The sequence below is a fragment of the Impatiens glandulifera genome, chromosome 6 (genome assembly GCF_907164915.1).
Source record: "Impatiens glandulifera chromosome 6, dImpGla2.1, whole genome shotgun sequence".
NCBI classification, from domain to species: Eukaryota; Viridiplantae; Streptophyta; class Magnoliopsida; order Ericales; family Balsaminaceae; genus Impatiens; species Impatiens glandulifera.
Genome location: NC_061867.1, coordinates 54,739,270 through 54,766,508, shown reverse-complemented (window position 1 = coordinate 54,766,508; position 27,239 = coordinate 54,739,270). Strand labels below are relative to the sequence as shown.

At 28.0% G+C, this 27,239-nt stretch overlaps 3 protein-coding genes across 3 annotated transcripts; 2 read left to right on the top strand and 1 right to left on the bottom strand.

Annotated features, from left to right (window-relative positions):
• Nucleotides 1–8,944: 8,944 nt before the first annotated feature.
• Nucleotides 8,945–10,675, top strand: LOC124941804 (transcription termination factor MTEF18, mitochondrial-like). The gene has a single exon (XM_047482155.1). It carries the CDS (start codon nt 8,945–8,947, stop codon nt 10,604–10,606), a length of 1,662 nt encoding a protein of 553 aa, XP_047338111.1. The 3' UTR covers nt 10,607–10,675.
• A 3,808-nt stretch (nt 10,676–14,483) lies between these two features.
• LOC124943927 (transcription termination factor MTEF18, mitochondrial-like) lies at nt 14,484–16,160 on the top strand. The gene has a single exon (XM_047484383.1). The coding sequence runs from the start codon at nt 14,484–14,486 to the stop codon at nt 16,158–16,160; it is 1,677 nt and encodes a 558-aa protein (XP_047340339.1).
• A 2,699-nt stretch (nt 16,161–18,859) lies between these two features.
• On the bottom strand, nt 18,860–20,614 carry LOC124942276. The gene is made up of 4 exons (XM_047482742.1): nt 20,248–20,614; nt 19,998–20,156; nt 19,444–19,552; nt 18,860–19,361 (listed from the first exon to the last, which is right to left on the bottom strand). The coding sequence occupies exons 1-4, from the start codon at nt 20,572–20,574 to the stop codon at nt 19,138–19,140; spliced, it is 819 nt and encodes a 272-aa protein (XP_047338698.1). The 5' UTR covers nt 20,575–20,614; the 3' UTR covers nt 18,860–19,137.
• Nucleotides 20,615–27,239: the final 6,625 nt, after the last annotated feature.

Below are 27,239 nucleotides of genomic sequence, written 5' to 3'. Positions count from 1 at the left end.
ATCACTATAAGATTTACTTGTTTTATTTTATTTTTATAATAAATTTGTTGCATTCATGGTTAATTTGGCTCTATATAACTGACCGAACATAATGAGGCCTTCAATTTCTTCACTACGAGGTGGGCCAGAAGTATAAACCAATTTAATTAACATTTGGTTTATCAACCTTGTCCAGCTGTTTTAGTTTCTTTTTTTTTAGGAATATCATTGTATATTGCTCTAATTTTTAAGGAGGTGAGACTGTTTTCCGTAGCCAAAGAAAATTATAGTGATGTGCCTTGGCGGAATGAACTATTAGAGTGTGGAAAAGGACTTTCTGTTAAACCACAAATGGGAGATGCGCTCTTCTTCTAAAGCATGAGGCCTGATGTCACTCTCGATCCTTCAAGTTTACATGGTTGATTATTCTTTTTGCCTTCATTATTAATATCTCGTTAAAATTGTTCAGAAAATTGTATAACATATTGAAATTCCGTGATTTAGGTGGCTGTGCAGTTTTTAAAGGCAACAAGTGGTCATCCACAAAGTGGATCTGTATTCATGAATACAAAGTTTAATGGATGGGTATCAAAGGTAAACCTTATTCTATCATAGTATCAATATGTTTGAAAATCTCCCAGATTTTATGGAGTTTGAAAATATTTTCTTGAGTTTCTTGATATGTTGTAGAATACAAAGCTTATTCATATGTGAATGCTTTTATTAGAGTTTCTTATTTGCCTTTGTTTTGTTTGCTTATACTCATGTGCTATCAGTTCTTTCAGAATTCATGCTTTATATGTTTCAGGTCGATAAAATGAGGCATGGTTTCAAATCATCCCCAACTCATATCCGCAATATACTTACATGTTAAAGGTGAGAGATTGTATTTACATGGATACACTAATAATAGATATGAATGTTTTAGAGGATAAATATGTCTTAAGTTTGATGATATACTTATTAATTTAGTTTTCTTTTGATGAATAACAAACTTCCACATTATGTCTATGTTAGGTATGTTTTAGAAATGTTCTGTTTTATTAATGGAAATTCATTTGAGTAAAAAAATATATTGAACGAACTAGATAAACAGAATATTAAGAGAATGTATAAAGTTAGTACAAATAATGATCTATTAATATCAGTTTAAAGAATATAAAGATTTTAAAGAAGATGTATGTTGAGGAATTCGATGAATGGTGTGAGAGGTGCAGTTATCCATGTGATTACAAATCACAAATTTAAATATAATCTTCAAATACTACGAGTTCTAAGAAATTATATAATAGAAAGTTCTCTTGATTTGTTTATACTAAGATTCTAAAGTAAAAGTGATTTACTAATTGGTTAGTATCGTTTGACTTATGATGTATCTATTGTTGTTTCTATAAAACTATCATAGACGTCTGTTGAAATAATGAGGAAGTTCTTTGAAAAGATTGCACAAATGTCTAATTCTTATTTTTGTGCTGACAAAGATGTTACTTCTATAGTTATAATGTACTGTTTTTAAAATTATTTTATGGTTCCATTTTGTATTGTGTGTTTATTTCTTCCTTGCTACACAGAGATTTAATGTACATATTGTTCAAATATTTGTCCATTTCTATGGAACTATGAAGATGATGAGAATATGGAAGAGACAGTGGGTAAAATTGGTATTTGGTAGATGTTGAGATTATGAACCAACATAAGAAAGATTTGAAATAGAACAGGGTCGTGAGTAATATTACTAGATCAAGAATAATTAGTTATAGATATTGGAGTGGTATATTCGTTCTAGTTGCTGCTTGAAAGTTGTCATAAATGGTGATAGGAAATAATTATTAGCACCACGACCCATGAAATTGAATACTATAAAGAAGAGTAGAAGAGCTCCTAAGATAGTTCCTGACTTTAAAGACTCCTTTGGGGATGGCTACCGAATCTTCACATAATAGTCTTAAGGTGATCCCATATATAATTTCTAGAGTCAAAATAGAACAAAACTACAGAAATATCAACTTTAATTTGTATAATAATAATAATAATATAATTATTATTATTATTTAAAAAATCACTAATTTATATATTGTTCATGAACATATGGATTGTTTGATGTAGACAAAGATGAAACATATGGGAAAGATAATGATAAAATAGGAAACCCACTGGTATGATATTCTTTAGCTGATGTTGTCTTTCAAATAATAGAAGATCCCAAATTTTTTATTTGGGATAGTGTGTTTTTTCTCTTTGATGTATATCATTTTGTATATTTGTTTGTTCATCCACATTGTACATTCTAAACAGTTTGTAGTTTGATTATATATTTGACAGTACTATTATTTTGATATATAGGTAATCTAGAAAACCATCTTGAACCTGGTAAGTTAATTTGTCAAATATCATTTTTTTTTATATGTGTAATTTTAGTTTAGGATCCAACTAAAGTGAGCTCTTAAGTAATACCATCACCCTGAAATTACTAATAAAGTTTGATAAGACAGGTAATAATACATTTTGAATAAGAAGTGGTGTGTTCTTTTATAGTTATTTAATTGGGTTTTAGTTCATATTTTGGGCTTATCTATTAAGTATATTATCACATTAACCCTTTTTAGTTGGAGAGGCTATTAACTACCTAGAAATCTTAATTATTTATTAAAGCAAAATAATCTAGATAGATAAATATGTTAGGTTGGAGATCTCATACACACAACACATATATTTTCATTTATTATTTTCTCATTATTGCATTTGTTAAGTTATCTTAATATGTTACATTTATCTTTTTACTTTATTTTTATAACTAAAACTTATTTTGTTCCCTTTTTGCTTTAGTAGAATTGGGAACTTTCAAGGTAGCAGATAACTTAGCTTAATTCGTTGAAATCGATACTAATTTTGTTTGTTAAAGTATCCAATTATATAAAATTAAGTAATTTCATATTTGATGCACTATTTTATTGCTTAGTGTTTATTGAGGGATTTTTTTTTTAGACTCAACATAAAAATGTATATATTTGTATTTGTTACTCGTATCATTAATTGTAATTGATTCCTTTAGAAATGAAAAGAGAGATTATTCTTCATTATTATTTTTAGTTATTTTTTTTATTCTTTGAATTTGGTTTGTTGAGGAATAAAAAATTTAAGGGAAATATATATACATTTGGAAGTAGTTTTAAATTACTATTTTCATCTTTAGCGACAGTAATATATTCATGTAGCCATGATTTAGCGACGGTACACATTCCTGTAGCCAATATATAGCTACGGAAGCAACAGCGACACCTGGCGACAGACTCTGTTCCCGTGGCTGTTGTTCAATGGCGACGGTAAAGTGAATAATAGCGGCAATATTCCCGTCGCTATTGCTCATTTTTATACTAGTGTTATTTATCATATCCAACTTTTATATTTTTCTAAATTTAAAAAAAAAAAAAATCACCTTTGTCCTTATATTAGTTATTCAACTTCATTTTCAAATAAGAAAGAACAATGATGTGTTGAGGTATTTTTTGTCATTGCGGTTGAGTTTTAACTTCCAGGTAAGTAAACGAGTTAGGGGTATAAATGTATTTTTTTTGGTATTTTCTCTTAACATGTAGTAAGGTGGAGAGGGTGAATAGATGTAGGGCTTTTTCTGGTTCCTTCTTGTTCTTTGGCTTATCTAGAGCGAGGTTAAGGGATCTTTTAGTTGTGGTGTATCACAATCATTCCTAGGATAATCATTTCTTTTATTTGAGAGGTAGTGCATGTAAGTTTCTACTATTGACATTTCTTTGATTTAGTGAAATTGATCCCTCCCGTGGACGTAGGTCGATTTTGACCGAATCACGTATATTGTGTTTTATTGTTTTGTGTTATTTCAGTTTTGGTAAATATGTTGCTCATCATAGATGATTTCAGAACTAATTTGTCACAGTTTTGATTTCTAAGAAGATTCATGGTTTTGCTTGTGCAAAATTTAATAGTGGTATTAAAGTAGTATTGATTGGTAACGTGTTTTAACATTAGAGGAGAGTACTCTGTTGGTTTCCCGGCGAAATTCAAAGAGGAGATCAACCGGTTTCTTTGTTGGGGTTTTCGTCGATTGTTAAAACAATAATAATGGGGAAATTTAAACTTAATATGGTGAGTCTGGATGGTACAAACTATAGGCAATGGAACGAATGATTAGTGATATATTAGTTTCAGATGATTTGTATTAAGCAATTGAAAATAAGGGTGTTAGACATGAGAGTATAAAAGAGACTAATTGGAAAAAGACTAGTAAAAATGAGTGCAACTTTATTCGTTCGTGGGTTGGTGTAAATGTAGTGCACCATGTTGAGAATGAGACTACGACGTATGGTGTGTGGAGCAAACTTGAAGCTCTCTACACCGGGAGGTCAATAGGGAATAAAGTAGCATTGGTACGAAGGCTGGTGAACCTTAAGTACTTTGATAATAAATTAATTGTTAAACACTTGAATGAATTTCAAAAATTTTGAATTAGTTGAGTAGTTTGAAGATAAACTTTGATGATAATGTGCAATCACTTTTAGTTCTTGGCTCTTTGCCTACAAGTTAGAAGACACTTATTATCACTCACAACAACTCAGCACTAAATGGTAAAGTCGACATGACATTAGTCACCAGTTCCTTACTTGATGAGGAGAATCGAAAGGGGGATAAACTCTCTAAGTCTGATATGTTGGTGACTGATAGAGGATGATCAAAGGATGATAAAAGTGATTCGAGTAAGGACAAGTCTAGAGCTCCGAAGAAGGATGGTGTTTTACAGTATTGTGGTAAAATGGTTCATTAGAGAAATGAGTGCTTGAAATTTAAAATTGATAAAGCAAATAGTACAATGAAGCCTAGAGAAAAGAAGAGAGTGCTGATACATTTGTTTATGTTTCGGATGGTGAACTGACATATGATTTCAAATGTCAAGACTCCTGTCTTAGCACGTTTTTAAATGAAACAACATGGATTGTTGACACAGGTGTCTCATTACATATTACTCCATACAAAGGTCACATCTAGTCCTACAAAGTTGGTGATCATGATGAGGTTTGCATGGGTAACAGTGGTGTATCTAAGATAGTTAGTCTTGGTGATATAAGAATCGAGACAGACATGGGTTGTTTCCTAACTTTGAGAGATGTAAGACATGTTCCCCACTTGTGAATGAATTTGATTTTCATAGGTAAACTCTATGATGGAGACTATCATAATGTTTTCAGTGATGAGCATGAAAGCTAAGCAAGTGTTCATTGGTTGTTGCACGAGATAATAATGTTGTTCCTTATACATGACAAATTTGAAAATTGTATATGATGCTATGTATTTTGTCGTGATGGAGTCATCCCGTGAGTTGTGGCACAAGAGAGTAGGTCACATTAATGAAAAATGGCTGAATGTTTTGATCAAGAGGAATGAGTTGTCGAATCTCAAGGATGCTCATCTTAAAAGTTGTGAGCAATGTTTGAAGGGTAAGCAACACAAAGTCTCATTTAGTAAGTCAAAGGTGGAATTGAAAAAGAATGCCTTTGAGCTGGTCCATACAGATGTTTGTGGTTCTATGAAGATTAAATACATAGGTGGTGCTTCTTATTTTGTAACTTTCTTAGACGATGCATCTAGGAAAGTTTGGGCCTATGTTATAAAGTCCAAGGATGAAGTTGCAGAAATGTTCGAGGTCTTTCAAAAGTTGGTTGAAAGAGAGACATGCATGAAACTAATAAGGGTGCAGTCAGATAATGGGGGAAAGTACATAGGCTCATTTGATGATTATTATAAAGACCAAGGTATTCAACATAAACTGATTGTGCCCAAGACTCCACAACAAAATGGAGTGGCAGAGATGATGAACAGAACAATGTTGGAACGAATGAGGAGTATGTTCTCCCATACCAAGTTGGATAAGCATTTCTAGAATGAAGCCATGAGCACTACAGTATATGTGATCAACCATTCTCCTTCCAAGTAACTGAATAATAAGTGTGCATAAAGTGTCGGGTTAAATAAAAATGTTTTTTTAATTAAAGAATAATTATCCTGACACCTCACAGTCAAAAGTGGGGATACAAGTGTTATGATTTAGTTGACCATTGTTGAATTTGATTGTTCAAATTTGTGAATGAATAAAAAGGATAAATTTTAAACTTTTGTATAATTTGAATATGATTGGAAACATATGAAATTGGAGTAGAATTAAATTTAGAAAAATATTATTAAGTTTGTTAATATATATATATATATATATATATATATAATTAAGATATATTTTAAAATATTATTTAATATAAATTAATATTAGAATAACAATTTTAAATCAATAAATTTTAAATATTTAAACCAAATCCCAGTTCAAATCAAACAAGATCAATTGATAATATTCTAACGTGATTAATTTGATTGAAGTGAAATAGTATAATTTCAATCATCTCAATCATTGACAACAAAAGTAGATTGGGGCTCTTAAATAGTAGATTTTAGAGTTAAAGCAAAAACACATCTATGGTATCAGAAGAATTTGATTTTTTTTACGAGTTTAATCACTTTCGTGTGCTATTAATATAGCACCCTTTGAAACTGTAGTAAGATATTTCCATTGAAACCATAATAAATAATACATTCGCTCTCCATTTCTAACTATGAAAAAAAAATTAGGTAAACCACGTCTAGACATTATGTCTCGCAAGCAGTTCCTTACCTTATATAAGTTCAATAAGTTACTTGCATTTCTGCCTCTCCAGAAAGGAAAAACAAAAATTCTTATTAATTAATTCAGTAGTTATATTTTTTGTTTTATTAATAAATATAATGATTTTTTTATTTTAATAAAATTATCAATAATTTAATTGGTTAAAGTTTATATATATATATTCTTTTAACCTTACCTTAGGGCGAATTCAATGTCTCCTTTGATCTTTAGATTATTGAGATAAAACTCTCTAAACATCAATAATCACATCACAACTTAAAAAAAAATCATTTTATTAATTAAAACATTAAAATTATCTTTACTTAAATATTTTATTTTATATTGTAATAATATATATATCTTATGTTTATTTTATTACATTATAAAATTTATTTTTATATAAATTAAATTAATAAATTATTTCATTTAAAAAATTATAATAATTAAAAATAAATTCAAAATTTAAATAAAATTATAACCTACTATATTATATAATATATCATTTAAATTTTAAATAATTTAAATAAAAAATATTAATTAATTATAAATATATCTCATTTAAATTAAATATTTATTAAAGATATTTATTAAATATATTTTTTTATATAAATTAACTTTAAATAATTATTCTAATAGACTTATTTAATTTTTTCACTATTATCTTATACAATTTATTTAATGTAAAAAAATTTATATTACTTATATTAAATATAAATAAAATTATTAAAAATATTGAGAGAGATATATTAATATATAATTGGTATTTTTCTTATTTTTATCCAACATTGTTTGAGATAAAATCTTAATAACTCATTCTTCAAATAAGCTAAAAAAAAATCAAACTACTAAATCATAAATTATAGTTGTTATGTTTTACTTAAGAGTAATGATAGGGGGAGCGAAACATTTGCAGTGAATGAGGTAGCGAAGGACGTGGAGTGTTGACTAGATAAGCTGACTCAATATATATTTATTTTTCTCTTTATTTTCATTAATAATTTTCTCTCTCTTCTCAATACTTACCTTTTCTCTCTATATTAATTAAGACTCATTCAATAAAAATATCAATTATTATTATTAAAAAACATTTAATAATTATTCTTTTTAATTTTTATTATCATAAATATGTTTTTTTTAAATTATTGTACATATGCGATTATTATACATATTTTAATTATTTCTCTCTCAATAATTTATATTTTTTTTATTGAAAAAAATAAAATTTATTTTCTTTTTATTGAAAAAAATAAAATTTATTTTTAATAATAAAAATTACTCAAATTAAAATGAATAATAATTAATTGTGTTATATTTAATTAAAAATATTTAATTGGGTTAATTTACTATTTTATATTAATAAATTACACAATCTAATTAAAGTACCAAAAAAACATGATCCAAAATATAAAATAAACTTACAAAAAAAACCTGATCCAAAATGTATTATAACATCTACTTTTAGAAAAACAACATAATATAATCGATAAATTGTTTTTAATCATCTCATCCCAATACTAGTTTTCACTAGTCTTCTATTGTCAACATATTGAAATAAAAAATTTTAAATCTACAAAAAAAATTAGAAATAATATATAATTTAGAATAAAAATAATATAATTTAATACTAAAAATAATTGTCTAAAACATAATAAATCAAACCTTTTTTCCAGCCTTTATAATTGATTTCTTCACAATTTGTTCAATAACATATTCTTTTCTCTTTGTGGGTGTATGACTCTCATACTTTTAGTGGAGAGTATATTGTTTTTATACTAGATATTGTCCCTCTTTTAAACTTTTCAACAATTAAGAGTTTAAAAAATAGAATTAATCCGTTGAGTAAAATGATTAATAATTTATTATTATTAATATATATTATTAAATTAATAGATGATATAATTAATTAATTGAATTTAAAAAAAAATATGTTTATGATAATAAAAATTAAAGAGATTAATTATTAAGTGTTTTTTAATAATAAAAATTAATTTTTTTAATTAATATAGAGAGAGAAAAAGTAAATAGTGAGAAGTGAGAGAAAATTATTAATAAAAATAAAGAGAAAAATAAATATATCTTGTCTATTCAGCACTCCACGGTCATTCGCTGCAAATGTTTCGCTCCCCTATCATTACTCTTTACTTAAACCACTATCTAATTTATAATATTATTTCATAATTTTTTAATTTTTTTTAAATAATTCAAAAAATTTAGGTTGAAATAAAATTAGAATCCATGGAGGTTAAAACTCAGTAACCTTCAGCCCTACAAGCTCTGCACACAATGCGTTTCCTTCTTCACCGAGCCGTTCTCTCTTTCAACATCCGCCATTTCTCTTCCAACGTTAAGCATCCTCGTCTTCCAAATCTCTCCAAGATCTCCTTCAAACACAGACGTCAAGCGATTCAAGAAGCACAGGAAGCTCTCACCGATTACCTTCACTCAACCAGATCTCTTTCATTCACTTACGCCGAACAAATCAGCAAAAACTCACTCGTTTCACTCTCTTCAGTCATCTCCGAAGTCAAATTTACTCCTTCTACATTCTCCAATTCATTTGGTAGATTCCTAAGGTATCATCCAATTAACGAGTTTGAATTTTTCTACGAGAGTATAGGTATTAATCATAACGAAATCAGTTTGATTTTACCGGAAAATAAGTTTTTCCTTCATGAAGATCCAACTGTACTGAATGCAGCTTGTGCTTTATCGGAATTTGGGTTTCCTTGGAATAAGTTGGGGAGTTTGTATAAGGAACAAGTTTCTATTTTTAATCAAAACCCTGATGAATTAACTAAGAAGTTAGTTGGGTTTAGGAGTTATGGACTTAATACTGCTGCTGTGATTGGTATTTGTTTGGTTTTTTCGCGTGTTTTGATTGGGGAAGATGAGTTAGTAAGTGATTTGATTAAACTGATTATAGATTTTGATTTGATGAGTTCGTTTGAGAACAATGTGATTGTTTGGTGCGAAGTTTGTAGGAAGATTAAGGTGTTTTATGATTTGGGTTGTGAAAAGGGGGGAATTGGGGAGTTGTTGGGGAGGAGTAAAACCATTTTTGTTGATTTCTCGGAAGAGGTTTTGGTTCAGAATGTTGAGTTCTTCTGTAAATTAGGTATTGAAAGGAAAGAAGCTGGTTTGTTTCTTCTTGAGAGACCGGAAATCTTTCGTTTTGATTTGAAGGAGAAAGTGATTTCAGTTGCAGGTCTTCTGAAACACTTTGGGATGAATTCTGATGAAATAGAATCGGTTCTCGAGAAATTTCCCTATATTTTGGGGAGAAACAGTATGCAGAATCTGCCTCAAATCATGAGAGCTTTGAATTTAAATGAATGGTTTTACAGTAAGATTACAAAGGAGGAGGATTATCATCTACTTGGAACTTATGCCATTACTGATTCTGACCAAGACATGGATAGAAACTACATAGAAGCTCTAGAAAAGATAAGATTATCGAAAAACCATATTCACTACGAATGCAAGTTGGAATTTCTTCACGGAATTGGTTTTGGGGAAAACAAATTAACAATGTGCGTACTAAACGGGCTTCATGGAACTGGGCGAGAGTTAAAAGAACGATTTGATTGCATGATCAGACAAGGGTTTTGTTTCTCGAGACTTTGTAAAATGTTGAATTTCACTCCAAAGCTTTTGAACCAGAATTCTGAGATTCTCGAGAAGAAGATAAAGTTTCTTTCTTTTGAAATGGGTACATCGGCGCAGTATCTTGACGCGTTTCCTGCATTTCTATGTTATGATTTGGAGAAACGGATACAACCCAGGTATAAATTTCATATGTGGCTTACGGATACCGGTTTGTGCACTAAAAATTACTCTCTTGCTAGTTTGATTGCAACTAGCGAGAAGAATTTTATAGCTCGAATTTCTAATATTCATCCTGCTGCTCCGAAAATGTGGTTAGAGTGTTTTAAATTGAAATCTTAAGTTAATTGTTCTACTACATTTGTTGTATTATCATAACCCATGAGAGTAGTTATTTTGAATTGGATTATTACCCTCTTTGTTCTTCTTTGGTTTGTATATTTCATTTTGTTTTTTAGTGAAAATGGAGAATGAGACCTCTTAGGTAAGACCTTTTCACTTTGTATATTTACTTTTATTTTTACACTTGTAAATATATGAAATTAGAGAGAAATACATACAAATATGTAAAGAAGTTATATTAAATTGAAAGAGAAGTTAGTTTTTTCATCTTTTCTTTCATATAAGTGAAGTATAATCTCATAACATTATGTTAGTCTTGAAACACATCTCGAGTTCATTTGAAAACACCTTTTATATTTGTACTTTTATGAAATATCATCAATAAATTCATAGTGTCTGGTTTGTCTTGATTTCTTATTTTGGAATGGAAAGGAAAATAGATGTTTCACCGTAGAATAGATCATCTTCTCTTGCAGTGCAGTTCCTAGTTTTGCTTTCTAATCGTTTTCGGGACCAAGCTTCCATCTCTATTCTTTTTTTTAAGGTTATTTTGTTTATGATTTTTTGCATATAGTCCTTGCTAGAGGTAGTGTCCGATTAAGTTGAATAATGGCTAAATAAAATCATAAAACTGAATGAATATTAAGTCTATTTAAATATTCATTCAAATGACATATAAAATTAGAGGTGAAAATTAAAACTCTAAATGGTTTAGATGGGATAAAATTGATATATATTATGAATGAATATAAAGTCTATTTACATGATTGAACTAATTTAATTGGTACTTAAAATATATTAGTTAAAGTTATAAAATTTGTACGAATATTCAACTTTTCTCATTTCTGAAAGAAGATAAGATGGATGATCTTTCCGTTTTTATTGAATACAAAAACTATTTTAATTGTTATTATTTAGTGTTTTATATTTAATAATACTTAATTTACACTACGGGTGGCCAAAAATATTCGATCCGTTGATCCATCCGATCCGAGAAAATTTGGATATCGATCAGATCTAATATTTTTATCGGATTTTTGGATCGGATACGAATTGGATAAAATAAATTCGGATAACCGAAATCGATTCGGTGATTTTTAAAATTTAAAAATAACATATTTATACAAATTACAAACACTAATGTTGAGATATCCTTGGGAAATTATGTATTATTGGATGTTTAATGTCGTACATGCTATTGAGATATCCTTGGGAAATTATGTATTATTGGATGTTTAATGTCGTACATGCTGATACTGACAAGATCCAGAATGCTTAATGTTGAGATATCATAATCCATCTTGTAAAGCTTCTATTGGTCAAGATATTGGTCAAGATATGATAAACCTATTCACAACTAATTATGATAAACCTATTCACAACTAATTATGATAAATGGAAGTATGCACATTATGTTTGTTCGATCTTATGTTGAAGACAAACGCAAGGTAACTATTGTGTTCATTTGTATGTTGTTATTGTGTACATTTAATTAGGGGTGAACAAACTGATTAACCTAATAGATTTAGCAAAATTAGAGAATTTTTAATTTAAAATTTACAAATATGAGTGAGAAATTTGTGTATGAGAGAAATGAACCTTTTATTACTACAAGTCAAAAACCATTAAGGCATCTTTCCTCTAGTGATGTTTTTCTCCTAGTTTAGTTGTGATAATAAGAGAAATAGTTTCTATTTGGTGGTCTCATTTTGATAAAATGTATGTTATAAAATATGCAAAGTGTAAATATTGTGCTACAAAAATTGGTTGTGCGACAAAAAATGGAACAACTCCTTTAGCAAATCATATCAAGAGATGTAAACAACTTCCTGCTAATATGAATAAGAATAAAAAACTTATGAGAGTTGAAACAAAAACTATTGTCCGTGATGAAGGTGTGTTTGAACCAATCTCTCTTCCGTCTTGTTGACAATTTGATCCAACATTTGTAGAAAGGCTATTGCTAGAATGATTATCGTGGATGAGTTGTATTTTGCTTTTGTATCCGCCTATTTTTCTTAGAGAAGTATATAAATCTCTCATGTTCCATAATAGAAAAAGGCAACTCATCCACGATAATCATCTTAGCAAGGGTGTAGAAATTGTTTCATCAAATTGCTAACAAGATGAAAGAGAGATTTTTTCAAATACACCGTCATCACGGACAATAGTTTTTGTTTAAACTCTCATAAGTTTTTGCTTCTTATTCATATTAATATAAAGTTGTTTACAACTTTTGATATGATTAGTTAAAGGAGTTGTTCCATTTTTTTTTGTTACACAACCAATTTTTGTAGCACAATATTTACACTTTGCATAATTTATATCATCCATTCTATCAAAATGAGACAACAAAATAGAACTATTATCACAGCTAGAACTATAAGAAGAAACATCACTAGAAGAGGATGTCTCGCTGGTTTTTTACTTGTAGAAATAAGAAGTTCATTTCTCTTCGACACAGATTTCTTACTCATGTTTGTAGATCTTGAATTAATATCCTCTAATTTTGCTAAATTTGTTAAGTTAATTAATTTGTTCACCCTAATTAAATGTACACAATAACAACATAGTAGTTATCTTGCGACTATCTTCAACATAAGATCAAACGAGATAATGTGCATACTTCCATTTATCATCATCAGTAGCCAATATGTTTACCATATCTTGATTAAAAAAAGTTTCACAAGATGGATTAGGGCATCTCAACATTAAGCATTCAGACCTTCCTAGTATCTCAACATTAAGCATTCAGACCTTCCTAGTATCTCAACATTAAGCATTCAGGACCTTCCTAGTATCAGTATGTACAACATTAAGCATCCAATAATGCATAATTTGCTGATGAGGCAAACCTTGACAGCATCAATAGATCTAGAGAATCAGATATGAAGTTCAGCTCGTCATTGAGGCTTGAGCGAGGCTAGAGAGCGGTTGTAACGCGGTAGGAAATGAATATTTGACAACGACGCGAACGAGCAATTTATACTTCACTTTAGGCCCTTAAGGTTTGTAATTTGTATAAATATGTTTTTTTTTTAAAAAAACACCATATCGGCTTTGGGTATTCAAAAAAATTTTCCCGATCTGGAAATCCGGTAAAAATATCGGATCGATATCCAAATTCGATCCATCATATTCAGATTTTTATCGAATTGGATCGGGTCTTTCAAATTGATTTTTTTGACCACCCTAACAATGACCCACTAATTCAAAACGTGATAAACTTCTAACAAGCCCTAGAATATCTTCCTCTCCTCGTTAGAGTACCATTCACCCCGAATTATTTTCGAAGTCACTCAAATCATTTAAAACTCTTGATTCTCTCTTCTAAGCGCATTTATAATCGATTTTATATGAATTTTCATGTTCCTATAACTTATTTGAATCCATAAAAAATATCAGTCTTACACTTATTACAAGTTTTGTGTCTTCCATACCATTGATATGAATAGAGATATAAATTGTTTAGTATTGATATATTTCAAATCTTAAACTTAATAGAACATGATTTAAAAATATCATTTTCTTTAAGAAAATTCTAAAACATTATCTAAATTTTCAAAAAAAAAAAAATCTTTAATCCTAACATATAAATATCTAATTTATTAGATTAAGTTAAATTTTAGTAAAAATATATATATATATATTTTATTTTCAAAAAAGAAAAGAAAAAAGGTATTATAATTATAGCTCAAATTATATATATAATTGTTGTAATATTTATTGGTTAGATATTAATAAAACCCAAATAAATAAAAAAATTGGAAACTTTGAAAATTGAACGATTTGACTCAATGAATCGTTCCCCCTGTGAATCGCATATCTTAAAACTCAGTTACCCCATTCATCATCACCGCCGCCGCTCTAACAAACAATGCGATTTCTTCCCCGCCGATTCGTTTTCTCTTTCTCCGGCGACATTTTCCGGCATATCTCCTCCTCCTCCGACGTCAAGCATCCTCGTCTCACAAACCTCTCCAAGATCCCTTACTGGCACAGACATCAAGTCATTCAACACGCTCAAGAAGCTCTCACCGATTACCTTCACATCACCAGGTCTCTCTCATTTACCTACTCCGAGAAAATCAGCAAGAATTCACTCATATCTCTCTCATCTATCGTTTCCGAGGTCAATTTCTCTCCTTCTACCTTCTCCAAATCATTTTCTAGGTTTCTCAGGTATCATCCAGTTAACGAATTCGAATTTTTCTTCGAGAGTATTGGTATTAATCATAGAGATATCGCTTTGTTTTTACCTGAGAATAAGTTTTTCTTCTATGAAGATCCTTCGATTCTGAATGTTGCTTGTGCTTTATCAGAATTTGGATTTCCTTGGAATAGGTTGGGGAAATTGTATATGGATGATTCTTCAATTTTCAGTCAAAACCCAGATGAATTAACTAAAAAATTAGATTTGTTTAAGAGTTATGGACTGAATTCTGCAGCTGTTATTGGTATTTGTTTGGTTTTCCCTACTGTTTTGTGTGGTGATCTTGATCTAGCAGTGGAAATTAGTTCATTGATGATTGATTTGATTAGTTTATTGAAGGATAATCTTGATGGCTGGTGTGAGTTTTGTTGTAAGATTAAGGTGTTTTATGATTTAGGTTACGAAAAGGGGAGAATTAGGGATTTGCTTAGGAGAAACATAACGATTTTCATTGATTTCTCGGAAGTGTTCTTGATTGAAATGGTGGAGTTCTTCTGTAATTTTGATATTGATAAGAAGGAAGCTGGATTGTTTCTACTTGAGAGACCAGATATCTTTCATTTCGATTTGAACGAAAAAGTGATTTCAGTTACAGGGATTCTGAAACATTTCGGTATGGATTCTGAAGAACTAGAATCAATTGGTGAGAAATTTCCCTATATTTGGGGAAGGAACAAGATGAAGAATTTACCTTGTGTTCTTAGAGCTTTGGATTTACAAGAATGGGTTTTCGACAAGATTAGAAATGGTGATCGTCATCATCTACTAAGAACTTACTCTATTGCCAACATGGATGAAGAAGACATTGATAGAAACTACATAGATGCTCTCGAAAAGGTAAAATCATCGAAATACCATATTCACCTTCTATCTAAGTTGGAGTTTCTTCATGGAATTGGTTTCGGAGAAAACAAACTGACAATGCAAGTACTAAACGGGCTTCATGGAACTGGTTTAGAGTTGAAAGATCGATTTGATTTTATGCTTAGACATGGATTTTGTTACTCGAGGCTTTGTAAAATGTTGAGTTCTACACCAAAGTTTCTTAACCAGAATTCGGAGATTCTTGAAAAGAAAATAAACTTCCTTGCATCGGAAATGGGTTCATCTTCGCTGTATCTTGATTCGTTTCCAACGTTCATATGTTATGATTTGGAGAAGCGAATACAACCAAGGTACAGATTTTATACATGGCTTATAGAGACGGGTTTGTGTAAGAAAAATTACTCACTTGCTAGTTTGATTGCTACTAGCGAGAAGAACTTCATTGCTCGCGTTTTTAGTATTCATCCTGTTGCTCCTAAGTTTTGGTTAGAGTGTTTTAAACTTAAATCAAGTTAATTTGTTTTTTTTAGGCTAGGTTTGTATACTTTTCTTTAGAGTGAGGTATAATTTATGTATATATCCATTGGTTTTAAGGTAAGACAATAATGTGATCATGCAATTTATTTATTGATGCAATTGATTTATTTATTGAGGTTACCTACAAAGATCCTACTAGATGTGATCTTACTTGAATGAGAATGAGTCAATTGCCCATATTCTTGGAGAAATTTTCTTACACCAAGAATCTACCAAACTTCCCGAGTAACTGACATCACATCAAGGAGGTGATGTTTGAAAAGGCCAAATGTGGTATGTTTCCTGCTAATATCATCTATGGATCGAAAGAAACGCTATAGTGTTCTCTAGAATTAGAAGAAATGAAGACCAACTTTGGTGTGAGATCATTTTGGATGGTCATGCACGTATTTATACGTGGAGGTAAATTCTCGCAAATCTAATGGGTATCAAATTTGAAGAAGTCACGAAAACTATATACTTTAAAGCGTTTAAAGGTTAATTTTTACCATATCTTCTCTTGTTGTTTGTTCTTTCATTTCTTTGTTTCCTTGTCATTCTCTAAATAATTGAGGCAAAGGCTTGTTTTGACTCAATTCAAAAAAAACGATGTAATCTTCCCCTATGGGTTTCTTTAATAAAGACACTAAATAGTTTCAAAAAGAATGTTCTAATAAATGATCAATATATTTAATTTTTACCATTAATTTGGTGGATGATGGCCTAATCAAAGGTTTGAAGGTGTATATATACCAATATCAATGTCTTCTTCTCTTGTCTTTCTCTAGGGAAAAAAAAAAAAAAAAAAAAAGTTAAAAATACATTTTTTTTTTCCTATTTGATGACTTTTTTAGAATAAAAGAGTGCCCAAGTTTTTTTTCATTACTCAAATTTGAGTTGGTGCGGTATTTTGTTCGATGTGATATTTTGTTTAGTCGGATCAAATTTTTAATCTTGGATTTTTTTATCTGAATAATTCTCTTAAATCTTCGGTTGATCGTTTGTTGTTCATATCATCCGATTGTGTTGGTGATGCTTTCTCGAGTCCACGTTCATCCCCTTTTTAGCAGCAAAGGAAATAAAGTTACCGTATCAGAAATTGTTTTTCATCTTTCTAATAAAGAGTCACCGAATAAGATTTTTTAGTCGGAAGCCCTCTCACAGGTAATCATACCATTATTTCTACGAGTTTTTATTTTTTGACCATATATATTGATGATCAATTATCACTTTAGAATGACATTTTCCGACTATGCATATCAATCATCGGTCAAGGATAAATTCATTGCCGCTCAAAATACTTTGTAGAGATTCTTCTAAACCGTTTGATTGGTTTGTTTGGCTTGCTCTACTTCAACACTTCATCATTACAGATATTTAGAGTCACATTCAAGAAATTACAAGATTGTTCGATCTTCAACAATAAAATTTTAATTATTGCAAATATGTCATGTTATTTAACTCCTAATTTTTTTTAGTTATTTTGATCATGTAATTTAATTTTCGATATGATACTCTTTATTTGAATTAATAAAAATTAATTTTCTTTCAATCAAAAAATTTGATGTTACAAAACATTAATTTAAACTAGTTATATGTTTATTTATTTAATTTAATTATATATATTATAATAAATTAACTTGTTTCGAAAAGATGGAAGAGACCTTCGAAAGTTAATAATTCTTATCGTAATTTACTTGTTGGATAATAATAAATTAATAATAATGTGTTTAAATAAAAAAATTATAATAATTAGTTGATATATTCTAGTAATTTTATATTGATCAAATTATAATATATTAATTAATATATATTAGAAATTCTGATTTGTGTCATTAAAATATAATTTTTATTGGATTGTAATGCTCGTTCATGCTTTTCATACAAATATTGATATTTTTTTTAAAACAAATCCAGATTATTTTATATTTCTATTATTAATTTTGGATAAATTACTTCTTTCCCCAAGCTTCTAGATGCTTCTCCATAACTGCTCAACTAATTTTCCCTCCTTTTTTCAGTTTCAAATTAAAGCAAATTCTTTATCATCTTAAACACTACTCTTCTTCATCGACATATTCTTCTTCTTGTTTCGGCAATGGAACCAATTGCATCAACGCCACCAAAAGATCGAGAGATCGTCTACAACCGATTGCAATATCCGAATCGCGAAATCTTCAACAATCAAAAACCGCCACCAGATACACCAATGATGAAATCTTTATTTCCACCGGCGGTACCAAACGAGAAGAAGAACACATTTTCTTTCAATCTTTCTCATCAAGAGATGAAAGATCATGTTCATACCACGACTCGATCTAGACCTTTAAAGAGAAAATTTGAGAGCAATGAAGAATGAAAATCACATATGGGTAATCGTTTTTTGCAGCATTTTGTTCATTGTTTCAATTCGTCTTCAATAAGTTGGAAATTATGTTTCTGGTTATTAGTTTCTTCACTTTTTTAGGAATTTTATTACTTTTTTTTGGATACAATCATATGTTTTGAATATTTTCTTTGAAACTATATTTCTTTGATTGACATAAATTTGATTTTCTTTATGATTTGGATTATTAGAATAGAACTTGAATCTTATTCTATCAAATAATCTTTAAAAAAAAATGTCCCCCTAAAGATAATCGACAAGCTAAATGTTCAAATTTCATCGTAATTGAATGGTTAGGTCATATGTAGCGACGAGGTTCTAACCAGACATTGTATTCCAAATGAATTTAGATCATTATCTAAATATTCATCTTACAATACTTATTTTAAAAAACATAGTTTCATCGTTTAAACCCAACGACGAAAACATTTACCAAACCACCGTTAAACAACAGAACACAACCCTAGTTATTCATCAACAATTTCTCATCCGAATCAAGATTTTGATAGAAACCCTTTATTGATCCACCAAAATATAACAATCCCCCAAACAAAACAATAACATTAAAGAAAGGAAAACATACCTGATTTGTCAAGCATTAGGAATTGCATCAATGGAGTTGTTGTTCAATGGATAACAAACAATTCCAGTTTGACCTAATTTGTTCATAACTTCAAATTCTCCAGCATCAACAAATGACTTATCATCTTCTCTCAAAGAAATACTTCTTCTTAATTCTACATAAGCACAATACTCCACATCAAAAACACTTACATCCTTCATGCAAACAGTCACAGCAGATCCCACTCCTTCCCCTGCCAAAACACGAAGATCATAACTACACCATTGATGAACTAACATGAACATGGTAAAGAACAGTTATGCATAATTGCATACCGTGTGTGACTAGCAATAGGTTTTCTGATGGATATTTATCAGCCAAATCCTTAATGATATTCACATATCTTGATCTTGTTTCTGCATCAGTCTCTTCCCATTTTGGTAACTGTAATTAATCAAATCAAATCAAATCAAATCAAATCAAATCCAATCCAATAACTATAATCAATCTATCTACTAGAAATTGTGTAAAAAAAATGTTCTTTTTTATGGGTTAGGCCGGAAACTATTGGTGCGTGTTGGGAAATGTGGATTGAGGCCGCTAGATTTGCGAGTCTGAAGTTATATTCCCATTATTTTTTCGTGAGTAATTTGGTTTGAGAGAAATCGTAGAACCTTTAACAATTTCAAACGACCATTACGAATCCTTCACAATGCTATCATCCTAAAATCCTAAAGGTACAAAGTGGGAAGCCAACAAATTCAATCCGAGAGTTCATTGCCCTTTTGGAAAATCTCCGTATACTTTAATTTTGTATTAATGTTTTTCACAATTGTTCGCTTAAACGAATATCCATCTCATAATAAAATTGTGTAAATATGGAAGATACCTTATCATAAACTCCTGTAACAGAGTGATCAACTGTTCCAGAAGGTAACAAAGCTTCAAGATCCGAGATATTAAAATCAAACTTTGCATCTTTAGGAACAACTGTAGGTCTTATTGCAGAACTATTAAACATCTCACATAATCCATATTCAATTGATACCTAAAAGAATATAAAAAAAACTCCATTACTGATCCAAAATCAAATTCAAATCATGTAAAGGAAAACAGAACTATCAAAATCTATAACTGACCTTAAGTTTAGAAGGATCGATTTCAATTTCAGCGGAAGAAGTTTTGATCGGATCATCATTGACTGCGCAAAGAGAAGAGACAACTTCTGAAGCTGTTTGAATGCAACGGAGGAAAGGAGAAACGAAGACGCGGTGGATCGGAAATCCGAGTTGAGATCGGAGTTTTCTGCCGGTGCAAAAGGCGCGGAGTTTACCGTCGTCGATCAATGGAGGATCCCATGGTCTGCTTGCTGTGGTCGTCCATAGAGGTTCGAAGTTGTCTATACGATCGCCGTGCCTCATTACGACGACGTTTTGGTAGATCGGCGCCGGTCCGGTGGAGTCCATCGTCGGAAGGAGATCGTCGGAGAAGAAGAAGACTTAAAGGAAATGGAAAAGGAATGAATTGAAATCGTTTTTTTTTTATTAATACTTATACAGTTAATTTTTTTATTATTTATTTTTTAAATAATTTATTTTGGATTTATATATAAAATAAATTGCTTACTTATTAATAAATAAAAAAATATTATTTATACATAATAATAAAATATTTATAATATAAATAAAACTTAGACAAAATATGAATACATTTTTTTTAGTAAATATTTATAAAAACAAAATTAAATCAATTTTGAGGTTTTATTCCTTAACATTTTTAGTGGTGGTAGGTGGGATTAATTTATTGTTTTCTATTGTCCATTTTTAAATTAAGCTATCATAGTGGTTTATAATATTTTATTTTTATTGTTTAACATTTTATTTTAATTTATGTTTATTTATATGTAAATGATTAATTTTATAATTAGGAAAAACTATTACTGAACAGTATTATTATTATTATTAGGAAAATCGGTAGAAACCGTCGAAAAATTAATCATTTTTTCGATAACTTAAAAGTTCGATAAGAAGTAAAGTTTTTGTTTTTTTTCTATCAAAATTTTTTATTTTTAATATAAATGAACTTTTTTTAAAAAACAATATTATTACTAGGAGGTTGTTGGATTTGGATTTATTTAAATAAACTTTGTTTATTTAGAAAATGTCTATAGACAATAAATTTTTTAGTTAATGGGAAAATTCAAGATTTTGAAGAGTTATGAATTTTTTTTTATTAAAAAGATTGAAAAGGGTATAAATTATTTTATTTGTTTTAAGTATGAGTTTTAGTAATTTAGTTAATGAATTAAGTATTTAATTATAATTAGATTAAAAAAAACTAAATAAAGTAAATATTTTTTCAAACCTTCAACATTTTTTATATGATTTTGTTGGATTTTTTTCTTTTATATATATATTTAAAGAAATAAATATTTTTAAAGAAAGATTAATTTGAATTATTAAGGATATAATTTGTTTTAAGTGTTGTTTGCTTCCATTTTACCCTTTTATATTTAAATCTATAAAAAAAATTATAAGCAGTGTATTTCATATTTATTTACTTCTTTGTATAGCTTTCTATTTGTATATAAAAAAAACGGAACAAATTTGAGTGATTTTTTCATTATTCTAACAACTTAACTAACAAACTTTGGCAATATTTCATTAGTCTAGCCTAATTCTTGAGTGCGGTTGGTAAAAGGTTTTTGTTTTATTCTACCAACTTAACTAACAAACTTTCATTTAGTAATCTTAAATATGTTTTTTTTTTTTTAAATATATTTAAATTAGGTAAAAAAAACAAATTTTGATATTTTAATAGATGATTTAAATGATAGAGTATACCAACCACTTATATACAGGGCTGGGCTCTTTGGGGGTAAGCCCATCAAGTCTCCCCGGTTAGGAACTCATTTTATTAATTTAAAAATATTATTTTTAGTATTTTTAAACATAAATAGATTTAGTCTCGTGGTTTATGATGTAAACAAAATTTTTTTATTTAATTTTTTTTTATTATTTTTTAGTTGTCAAAAGTGACATTTTGTTAGACTAGGCATTTCAAAATTTGGGGGTCGCAGTTATATAAATAAAATTATTTGAATTAAATTTAAATAACTATTTATAAATTAAAGTATAAGTTAGAATAAAATAAGAGCTTGTTTTGATGAAGATTATTTAGAAAAATATTGATTAATTTTTTTATATTTTAAAAGTATTTTAACTATTTTAATTTATTAATAAAACCTATAAGTATGGTGCTAACTTTCTAGATAAAACAGTACAATTGAATGTATTTTTTAATATAGTTTAACATTAATTATTATTATTTTCTTCAAAATAATAATCATAATATCAATTTATTATTACTTAGAGCATGTGTGATAAGTTATTGGGCCTGTTAAAAAAATAATTTTTAATTTAATATTTGGGCTAACCCATTAATATCCTAAATGAGTCCCTTGAGAATTTTGAAAATATTAAAATGTTTGTTTTGAACGAGTGTTTCATTCATTTACAATTTTACAAATATCAGAAGTTTATAAATTATTTTAATTTTAGATAAATAAAGTTAATTTATATTTATAAATTAAAAAATATATTTATTCAAATCAATAGCCTCTTTTAGTAACCATGGTTAACTTTTATTTTTAAATTTATATATTTATTAATTAAATATTAATATAATCTTTTATTAGTATATACGTCTAAGTGAGCTAGTTGTACAAGTACATACGTCTAAGTGAGCTTTTTTCAATATATAAATTAATAAATATATAAATTTAAAAATAAAAGTTAACCATGGTTACTAAAAGAGAGGCTAAATGAGCCGATTTTTGATAGTACATATGTTTAAATGATCTTTTATTAGTACATACGTCTAAGTGAGCTAGTTGTACAAGTACATACGTCTAAGTGAGTTTTTTTCCTAGTTTTTAATATTATTATTATGTATTAGATGAATTTAATACTTAATTATATATAAATAATATTCCCATAACTTTATTTTATTTTTTATTATTATTTATCAAATTAATTTTTAAAAATGGTATATAAGCCAAAGACACACAAAAATAACATGTAAGTAGGTTTATAAGAGGCAATCAACTTCCCAACCAAATTCACGCTTTTCAGAACCAATATTAGATAATGTGATAATAATGACGTTATAAATAATACGAATAGGTCAAATATGTTGTAACTCAACAATTTAGACCCGCCATATATGTTGTCGATCCAAACTTCTCAATAACTACTGAATGACTCATGCATCACCCACTGAATTTTAGTCAAACTTCAGAGAAGATTAAAACACCTGTCACCCTAATGATCCAAAAGAATGTGAGATGTTGATTCAACCTTCATAATGTACGTCCGATAACGACTAATTATAATATAATATTTTTCATAAATATTCGTCAAAATCCAACAAAGAGTAACACTTCACCAAAAATAAAAATAAGATTTAGAAAAGGAATCTTGGATTCCTACAACTTCTCCCAACAATAATCGAACGGAGACGGCTCCGCAAATAAACTATAACAATGCCCACATGAAATAATCAATGTTTTGCCACTGCATAACATTATGTAGGGTCAGTCGGTTTAACCTCCTTACGTCTCACTATGATCAAAATCCTAACATGAGATTAGAAGAGCTCTAAATGGTGTTCAATCTTTTTCTATATTAGATGTGACTAGCCAAATCGTTAGTCTGATGATCAAACGTATTCTTAACAATTGTATTCTTACAATAACAATTGTATTCTTACAATTGATAATGGAAGCGAGCTCAAAAAATTACATATAATATTCTCTTAAATAAGCCCTTATTATTTGAACCAAATTCTTGATTTTACGAATTTATAACAAGTCACAATTTAAAGTTAACATAAAATTTATAAACATTTAAAAAATATATATAGTCAAATGAGAAATGAGAACTCTTATGGAGATTTCTTATTTGAATCATTGCAATTTATTCCAAGCTCTCTAAAAGTAACATTCACCCAATTCTAAAAGATCCTCATTTCCAATTTTAAGGTTCAATTTAGCCATTGAAAACTAATTCACTTGATCATAAATGGATTATAAAAACCATTTAAAATCCCTTTGGATGATCTCCTTTTTTTTACATTCTTTATTCACCAAATCCACTAGTCCTTACTTGTAATGAGATTAAAACCTAATTTATATAATGCCTAATTGCATAAACCAACTAAGAATCCAATAGGATGATCTTTTCTTACATTATTTATTTACCAATCCTACAATTGGCACTTATTATGTAGTAGAGAGATCAATGGTTTGTGTAGTTCCCTTAACATTAAGGCAATGCATTATCTAATTATTTGAACAAGTACATATATATAAGACCAAACAAATCACATCATGAATAATGTAACATCGCTATGATCAAATCGGTTCGTTTTAGTTTCATGCATTAACTTGTTTTCCCTCGCTCGTGACTTTTGTTTTATGTTAAAGTAAGAACATGAAAAAAAAAATTAGACCAATTGAAGTCATTCATGTTTCTCTATAAGTAGTCAAGTAGTAGTGGTGTGTTTTTTTACTTATCTTGAACTCAATTTGTCTCCATATAAAATATCACAACTGGCAACAGCTAAATTACCTATCATGTATGGAAATCATTAATAATAAGTCCACAATTTCTAATTAGTCATATATTTGGTGGGGAAAACATTATTAAGAAACAAATTATATGCTTTGACACACATTCTTCTTTCTTCCTTAATTGATCTTCACATGCAATGTTCTCCTATGATGTCTCACACATGTCCTACAATTTTCAAAAGTTCCTTTCCATTCACATTTCATGCACTTATTATTTTATAATAGTTGATTATTCATAGGATTATAACAAAAGATAAAAGATGGTTTTCGAGAAACAATAAATCTTTTTTAAGGATCGAAATTTAGATCAAGATTTTACCCTTTATGTAGATTTTGACCAAGGAAAACCGATGAGTATCGAAGATTTCATAGCTCATCGTGAGCACATTTTTAAATGTTTCTTACATATAACGCGCAATGGTGTGAAATTCAAGATAATAATTACCGATTTTATATTTTAATAATTTATTAAAAATAATAATATGGCCATGACCTAAAGACATTCCCCATGAATCCCATCATACATATAAGGTTGTCCAAGGTCATGGTAGTCTTTCCTTAAGGACAAATATAGACAGCTAAGACTTTACTAAAATCTTGATGACTATTTTGATTTTATTATGATAGAAAATGTTATTGTATTTTTTTTATAAGATGTTCACTTTTTATCCTATTCATGGTTTGAATTTAAATAGTTTAACATAAATAAGTATAATTGGTTAAACTATTTATATATTCTGTACAAAATTATAATTTTCTATATTCTTATAATAGAATAAAAATAATAGTATTATTAATTATACAGTTTAACATTTATGTGTATAATTACATATAATATAAATAAATTAATTTATATTTATAAAAAGTTATTTAAGAAAATATTAAGTTGCATAACCAACAATAACTTCTTTTTGTAGTATAATTTATTTATTCTTAGATTATTTTGTTAGAAAGTATAATTGACCCAAAGTCAACATTTTAATAATTGTTTTGTAATTAATTAATATTTTCTTTGAGAAAATGCAATATGTATGCCGACATGTATAAATTCAAAATTAATGTTGTTCTTATATTTCAGAAATATTATAATAGGTAATTTATTCAACGATGTAATTACCTTAAACAAAAAATGAATCGTATCTAAGTCATCAAATGATTTTAGGTGTATTAGTAGTTCGGTTTGATTTGACAATTTTCTCAACAAAACATGTATTTAAATAAATAATTTAATTAACTAAATTAAATATCTATAATCGACCCTACATTTGAACGGATTGATCGATTTAAATATATATTTCGGATAGATCGATTAATTTGAATATTTGTATACCTTTTTTAAGAAAACAAATTAAGAAAGTGGCTAGTATTAAAGTGTGTAATTTGGTATTAACAAGTAAATATAAAATACTAGTATGCTAATAATAATTAAATATTTAAAATATTTTGAATTTATTATGATTATTTAAGTAACAAAAAAATTGTGCCTAACAAACTTAATGTTTCATATTATTTTTATTAAAAATATTATGTTAGTTTCTTAATATATATATATATATATATATATATATATATATATAGTATATTTAAATTAATTAATGTATTTAATAATTATGTATCATGTTTGATATTTATAATTTGAATGATAAAATATTATGAAATTATTCTTTAAAGTTTAGTTAGATTCTATTATTTTTAAAGCAGACAAGATTATAAGGAGTCTTTTTCCTTGTATGAATGCACCTCATATATATTATATATATATATATATATATATATATATATAATATATATAATATATATAATGTGACACCACTTTAGACTAGATAATAACAACTAAGACTTTGTCATTTTTTTGCGATCGTTTTCCACAATCGAATATTAATTATTATTATATCTTAATTTCTCTCTCTAAATTATTAAAAAATAAATTATAAATGCATGTGTTAGTATTTGAAATTTATTATTATATGATTTATTAATATATATATATTATGAATATATGAATATATATATACCATGAACATGAAAGTCACTTTGGAAAAAATAATTAGTTATTTACAAGTTATTATGATAATAATTATCACGAATTAAATAGAAACAAAAAGGTTAATAGTAATATAAGAGAACATATGTTATATTAAATCAGGGACACAGATATACAAAAGTTTTAAGTCTTTTTTTTTAAAAAAAACAATAATTTTACTGTAAAGATAGATATTACCACCTAAATTATTATTTTTATAAATTTAATTTATTATTATTTTTATAATTTGAAAAATTAATAATAAAACTCATATTAATTCACTCATTTTATCTATAATTTTTTCTTTATTTTTTAAAACCCACTCAAAATTATAATTTTTATTAAATTAATAATAAAATTCATATTAATTCACTCGTTATATCTATAATTTTTTCTTTACTTTTTAAAACCCATACAAAATTATAATTTTTTTAGATGTTCTGGGAATGATTTTACTAGAACTAAACCCAAAATAT